This window comes from Mixophyes fleayi, chromosome 2, assembly GCF_038048845.1.
Source record: "Mixophyes fleayi isolate aMixFle1 chromosome 2, aMixFle1.hap1, whole genome shotgun sequence".
NCBI classification, from domain to species: domain Eukaryota; kingdom Metazoa; phylum Chordata; class Amphibia; order Anura; family Limnodynastidae; genus Mixophyes; species Mixophyes fleayi.
The window spans coordinates 144,655,864-144,663,491 of NC_134403.1; the positions used below are offsets into that span (position 1 = coordinate 144,655,864).

Here is a 7,628-nt window from a genome sequence, read left to right on the forward strand (position 1 = left end):
TTCTGTACAAAAATGCTTTATTTTACAAATGGCAGAGAAATAACATGCACTATGATTCAAGTGATTTTGTCTCAACTGGCTGCAACTTTTTACGAATCATCAACTGGCCCGTGCTGTTCAGGTAGGTGTCTGACATATCCTCCTCTGTCGGAAGTCCATACGGCAATTTGAGAGGTTGAACCCTGAAAAAAAGAATAAAATCACAATGTCTATACCAGTCACCATTGTTATTGGCCAATAATATATATTATACCCCTCCTCCTCAGAAATCATGGCAAAGGAGGTGACTTTCTCACCTATCACATTTTCCCTCATTCTTTCCTCATATCATATCCCATCATGACATCTCCACCCGTTTACTCCCATTGTTATATTTTATATGTAAGTCCACACCTTAGATTGCAAATAAGAGTGGGATTAGTGAAGGCCATAATCACAAGAAAAGTGATAAGTTCAAAGTTCAAACAGAGAGCAGAAGCTAGATTCATAAGCGAGAGAAACCGTACACATGTGGTTTTCTCCAATAAAAGGGTGCAAATTTGGACATGCACAAACCATATTTTTGAACAATCTCAAATATCAATCAAGTTTGCTAAGAAGTGGGAAGTTTTGCACATTTGTTACTGCTCCAAGATGATTTCCTACTGGATCAACTTATTTCAGGTTTAGTCACCATATCAGACAAAAGCGTAAAATGCACAAACCTTATTAAGTGCTTGATAACTTTGAGCCGTTTGTTGACTGATGGGATGTTCTTGTGTACAACTGGCTTGTGGGCCTAGAAACATTTTAGAACAAATATTAGTTAAGTTAATATATGGCATAATGTACCTGTGACCAGGGAGGTAGGAATGTCCCTAGTCTCCACTAAGGGGTGCCCTTTCCTTTTGTTAGGTACGAAAATATAAGACATCTGGGCACATTTGCATGTGTAAGGATCACAGCTGAGACAGAAATCAAGCAATAATGATAAAAATATTTTGGATGTAACCGTCCTCCACACAATATGATGCAATAAAACACACTAGCTTTAACCAGCCTCACCAGTCAGACAAGGGAATACACAGGAGCACGAGAATGGCATTACATATCTCTTTCTATTGATTCTTTGCTCCAAGCTATCTGAGATTCAAACCTCTGGTTGCTTCTCTGCCAACCAGGCCGTGACCAAGTCCAGATGTCTCCCCACTTTTGGTAGACTCACTCCAGAAAAGTTGGTCTGTCTTAAGATACAGCAGTGTCTTTCCAGGCTCTTGTTAGCCCACTGCTCATACTGTCCTGTTGGGAACCAGGATCCCAAAACAGCCCCATCCCTCCAAACTCCTGGGGGTATATTTACTAAACTGCAGGTTTGAAATAGTGGAGATGTTGCCTATAGCAACCAATCAGATTCTAGCTGTCATTTAGTACATTCTACAAAATGATAGCCAACATTTCCACTTTTTCAAACCTGCAGTTTAGCAAATATACCCCCTGGTGTCAGTGTTTTTATACAAGGTAACTTTCCCATTTGTGATCTGAGATTCAGGCTTCCCAGAGAAGGGCCACGATTAAGCACCCTTATAGCTGGATGTCGTTCAAGAGTTCCACGCCCATCCTACTTATCCTGGGGCCTCTTGCTGCTATCCACTCTGAGTGGCTAAACAAGTGGGTATTGGGGCTAGCTAGTTTTTAGCTAAAAGGGTCTGGATCTGATTTTTTCCAGAAAACCTACTGGTAGGTTAAATTGGCAGCTGATAAAATGCACCCTAGTACATTGTAGGGAATTTAGACTGCAAGCTTCAATGAGGCAGGAACTGATGCGAATGACTACATATGCTTTGTAGAGCACTCTGTAATATGATTGGTGTTATATAAACACGAATAAATAAATAATATGCATAACTTTTCTAATAAGCAAAATACTTAAGAAGTGGTAACAGGGTACCACCTGGTGACTGAAACTATACATATGTACATTTGGCTATAGTCTTGTGATGACTGGTGAAAGGCAAGTATCAAGCAGGCTTTACCTTTACTACAGATACTCCATACCCAAATTTAACCACTGTGCCACCAAATGCAAAAAAAAAAAGTATATAAGTTACAGAGTTCTGTAACTACATAAAAAGTATGAGACTACAGTCAGAGTGCTTTTATAAAGGTAACGTCTAATACCCATAATAACTTAAAACTTGAGTAATGTACATTAAACAAAAATATAATCTCGTTCTTCGCACACATATCTATACCAAAAGACTGGCACACACTCACTCACAATAACAATGACTAACACACAGGATGACAATGACAGAAAGTTCTTCACGGGTCAATGCAATGCCACTTCCACCATCTCCTGCGCTCCTGTTAGAGCCGCAACAACAATTGAGTCCAAGGATGCGACCTACATGAAGTTGCAATGAGGTTACGCTCTTTTTATGCACATTTGGACTCTGGAGCTGCTGCAGCCACAAATAGAGCACAGGGGAAGAAAAAGTAAGCATTTTAACTGAGTAATCAGTTAGGAAATTTACATCAGAGGTTGTCCAATGATGTTTATTGTAATTTACTTAACAGCATAGCAATGTATAGCAAATGTTTCACAATTTTGAAAAACATGTAGGTCTTCTATTAACTTAATATAAAAATACCGTACATATGTGGTTATTTTATATATATTCTGTATTAATATAACCTTAGGGTTTAGGCAACAGGTGGCTTTATAGCTGTTGTAGAACTAGAAGTCCCAGCTCTGACTAAGGGGTAAGCCTAAGACTGCCTTAGTGGGACATAGTCCTCAGTGAATTATAAGTTAGTCAAGTTAACGTATAGTATTGGTTAGCTCATTTTTTTGAGAAATAATTGGCATTTTACATCTTGCAGACAAATAAAATTTGCAATAATACTTTCTGTAACACAATAAATTAGGTTACAGTTACAGAACTATACCTTCTGCAGTCCAAGGTTATCTATCATTTCCTTCTCCCAGTATGGTCTTCCAACCCATGATCTTATTCTAGTGATGAGATGCAACTTATGTGCTTGCTCTGGATTTCCCCCATACTTTTCATGATCTTCTGGCTTTGGCTGAAAGGCCTGAAAAAAATAAATCAAAGTACATAAGTGTTATTTGGATTTTTTGTACAATGACTGTTTAATAAACGTTTTTAAAGCTCATTAATATAATGTGGTTCATTGGTGTGTGCAATGTACATATGCCAGAAATGTTATTCCTCTACTAAACCACCAATCTATATAGCCACCACATAAAACAAAATGTAAGATATATAGTACAAAAGACATTTTAAAATATAAAAAAAAAAAAAAAAAAGGAGGCTTTATGTACTTCCGTTAAATCCGTTTCTCTGATTCCGTCTGGGGGACACTGCTTACCATGGGTTGTGGAGGGAGCTTGGGGAGTTGGCACCTAACTAGTTAAGTTTTAGTACTGCCGACAGACCCCTCCCCTCTACAATCCCCCTGCCCTCTCTTGTTCAGTTAATTAAAAAGCCCAAGGAGAAAAGGCCAGTCAAACAAGAGCACACAGAACAAAAGCAGAAGGGAGGGATCGCAGTGTCCCCCAGACGGAATCAGAGAAACGGATTTAACGTAAGTACATAAAGCCTCTTTTCTCTTTCATCCAGTCTGGGGGACACTGCTTACCATGGGGACGTTCTAAAGCAGCCCCCTAAGGGTGGGACTACTCTAAAAATCCTGCTCGTAAAGCACTACGAGCAAAATTTGCATCCGCTGATGCAAATACATTAAACTGATAAAATTTTGTAAAGGTGTGGACAGAGGACCAGGTGGCTGCCCTGCAAAGCTGGTCTGCAGAAGCTCCATTCCTTGCTGCCCACGACGCCCCTACCGATCTGGTGGAATGGGCTGTAAGTCTCTCCGGCACAGGACGGTTAGCCTTTATGTAAGCTTGCTTGATGGTTGACGTAATCCATCTTGCAATGGACTGTTTTGAGGCTGGCCAGCCTCTCTTATTAGCATCATAAAGGACAAACAGAGAGTCAGTACGTGTAATCTGGGAAGTTCTTTTGACATAAATGCGGAGAGCCCCAACCACATCTAACTTTTCCATAGATTGTTGATCCGAATGGGAAGTAGATGAGAAAACCGGAACTACAATTTCCTGGTTAAGATGGAAAGCCGAAACTACTTTAGGGACATTGAATGGCTCAAAAGGAGGCTCCTTGAGCATATCCAGTACCATGTTGAGATCCCATGGTGCTGTAGGCGGAACATAGGGAGGCTGAATATGCAAGACTCCCTGGAGAAAAGTCCTAATATCTGGCAAATCAGCTAATTTCATATGAAAAAATACTGAAAGTGCCGATACCTGGACCTTTAGGGAACCTAACCTAAGACCTGCTTCCAGGTCATCCTGAAGGAAAGCTAACAAGCGAGGGAGACAAAAGGAGGATGAGTGGCATGTCCTATTTTCGCACCATCTAATGTAGGCTCTCCAAATCCGGTGGTAGATGCGAGCTGAAACTGTCTTCCTAGCTCGCATCATGGTGTTCACTACGCTGGAGGAAAAACCTCTAGCCTTCCAGAGGCTGGCTTCAACAGCCATGCCGTTAAACTGAGCTGAGGTAAATTCTGGTGACGGAATGGACCTTGCAGAAGAAGGTCGTTTAGAGATGGAAGGCGGAACCCCTGTCCTTCCGCCATAGATATTATGTCCGCGTACCACACTCGGCGCGGCCATGAGGGAGCTATTAGAATTACTGGCAGACCGCCCTGCCTTACTCGTCTGAGGAGGCGAGGAAGCATGGGAATCGGCGGAAACAGGTATCCCATCCTGAACTCCCATGACATTGTCATGACGTCCACTGCCACCGCTAAGGGATCTCTTACCCTTGCGCAAAACCTGTGAACCTTCCTGTTGGGTCTGGAGGCCATGAGACCTATGTCCGGAAGACCCCACCTCTGAACCAGAGACTGGAAGACTTCCGGATGGAGTGACCACTCCCCCGGCATCATATGGTTTCGACTTAGATAGTCCGCCTCCCAATTTTCTATTCCTGGAATGAAAACTGCGGATATTGCCGGAACATATTGCTCTGCCCAAACCAATATTTGGGCTGCAATATCCACTGCAGCTGCACTACTGGTTCCTCCCTGCCTGTTGACATATGCCACAGCCGTGGCATTGTCGGACTGAACTCTGACAGGGTGTCCCTGGAGAAGGGACTGGGCCCCCCGGAGGGCCAAAAGAATGGCCTTCAATTCTAATACATTTATCGATAGGGCTGATTCCTGAACCGACCAAAGTCCCTGAAGTCGGAGGTGCAGGATTACCGCCCCCCAACCTTTCAGGCTGGCGTCTGTCGTGGCTATGATCCACGACCATGGAGCGAAGGATCTGCCCACTTTCATGTGATCCTGAAACAGCCACCACTGAAGCGATTCTGTCGCCCTCGGAGATAGAGAGATCTTCTGAAGTTTCAGGTGTAGGTGTGATCCTGACCATTTCAACAATAGATCCCACTGGAAACATCGAGAATGGGCTCGACCGAAGGGAATGGTCTCGAAGGAGGCCACCATCTTTCCGAGGAGCTGCATGCACAAGTGCATTGAGGGGCTGGGAGAAGACAAAACCTGAGTAGTTATAGTCTGAATAGAGCTGATCTTCTCTACTGGGAGAAACACCCTTTGTTTGCTGGTGTCCATAATGAGTCCCAGGAAAACCATGCGCTGACACGGAACTATCTGGGATTTCTTTAAATTTATTAGCCATCTGTGGCCCTCGAGAACTGCCAAGGTGAGGGATAAGTGATGACGTAGGCAATTTTCTGTGGAAGCCTTGATGAGCAGGTTGTCCAAATAAGGAACGACCTGAACTCCCTGCAAGTAAAGACATGCTGCCATTATAGACATAATCTTCGTGAAGACCCTTGGCACTGTTGAGAGGCCGAAGGGGAGGGCCCGAAACTGGTAGTGGAAGGATCCCACCGAGAATCTTAGAAGGGACTGATGGTGGATCCAAATGGGAATGTGGAGGTATGCGTCCTTTATGTCTATAGACGCCATAAACTGATCCTTCTCTAGGCCGTTTATCAACGACCTTAGAGATTCCATCCGAAATTTGTCCACCCTTAAGTGCACATTGAGGCCCTTTAAGTTTAGGATGGGACGAAAGGAGACCAGAAACCGGTTTGAATAAAACCCCTGTCCTTTCTGGTAATCTGGAACCCTGCAGATGACCTTCTGAAGCAGAAGAGAAGCGACACAGTCCTGTATAGCCTGCCTTCTTGATGGATTTCGGGGTAACGGAGTCTGGAAGAAACGCTGTGGAGCCGGGCCCAACAGATCTGTTCTGTACCCCTCTGAAATAATTTCCCGAATCCAAGGATCTTGGGAGGACGCTGCCCACTGTTCCTGAAACAGAGACAGACGTCCCCCCACTGGCGCCCCCTGCGGAACAGAGTGGTCGTCAGGACACAGGCTTCTCCTGGGTCTTGGAGGCCTGGCGCTTAGCTGCAAACGAGGATCTCCCCCTGGCAGAGGAGCCTCGAGAATTAGGTTGTCTGCATCTAAAGGATTGTCCTCTAGGTAAGGAGGTCCCCCAAAAGGGCTGACGAAAGGAGCTGACCCGAGGGTTTCGGCTCCTGCTAGAATATACTGGCAAGGAAGTGCTTTTGCCCCCCGTTGCCTGTGAGATGAGGGTATCTAATTCCGGGCCGAACAAACCTGCTGCAGAAAAAGGAATAGTTTCTACGGACCTTTTTGATTCCGCATCACCTTCCCAGTATTTCAGCCATAACGTCCTTCTTGCTGATATAGAGGCCGCCTGAATAGAAGAGGAAACAGCCGCTCATAAAGGTACCCCGAAGCCTCCTTTAAATGCAAGGCTAGGGGAAGTAATTCAGAGTCCTGTAAGGCCTCTGCCAGTTGGTCTGCCCATGCTTCCATGGCTCTAGCAACCCAGGCTGAAGCAAATGTGGGCCTAAAAGAAGAACCCGCAGCCGCGAATATGGATTTCAGCTGGGATTCAACCTTGCGGTCATTGGCATCCTGAAGGGACGCTGAACCAGGAGCTGGAAGTAAGGTATGCTTTGCCAATTGGGCAATAGGGATATCCACCTTGGGAATACTTTCCCAGCGAACCACCTCTTCCTCCTGTAAGGGATACAGGGAAGAGAACCTTCTGGGGACAGAGAACCTTTTTTCAGGTTGTTTCCATGCCCCTTCAGCAATATCCCTAAGTTCTACAGAAGGGGGAAAACGGATAGCCTTCCTTTTGGCCTTCTTAAAGAGACTTCTGTCTCTGGGGGTAAGATCCTCCGGTTCTGGTAGGTCCAACGCCTGTCTAACCGCTAAAACCAAATCATTAATAAATTGGCTTTTAGGATTTTCTTCCTGTTCCAAGGGATGAACCTGGTCAGGATCGGAATAAACTTCCCCCTCATCCTCAGAACCTTCCTCAGAGTCTGAAAGGACCATAAGGGGATTTACAGATCTAGGCCTCTTTCTTTTAGTAGGCGGGATGTTTGGGGAATCAAGCAACTGGTTAAGCTTATCTAAACCCTTTAAAAAGCTGCAGACCATGCCGGTTCTGTAGAAACAGGGGCTGGGTCAGGCTGTAATGAGGAAGGTCCCGGCAAAGACGGTGCAATAGAACCTGAGGAAGCCGA

General features: G+C 44.6%; 1 protein-coding gene across 1 annotated transcript in view; it reads right to left on the bottom strand.

Moving 5' to 3' along the window:
* MRPL30 (mitochondrial ribosomal protein L30) overlaps positions 1-7,628 on the bottom strand; it is a 9,793-nt gene continuing 2,165 nt past the window's right edge. The window contains exons 3-6 of the mRNA XM_075197720.1: positions 6,685-6,784; positions 2,929-3,080; positions 705-778; positions 1-182 (exon numbers count right to left, since the gene is read on the bottom strand). Of these exons, the coding sequence (XP_075053821.1) occupies positions 50-182; positions 705-778; positions 2,929-3,080; positions 6,685-6,784 (459 nt within the window). The 3' untranslated portion in view covers positions 1-49. The remainder of the gene's footprint in view (positions 183-704; positions 779-2,928; positions 3,081-6,684; positions 6,785-7,628) is intronic.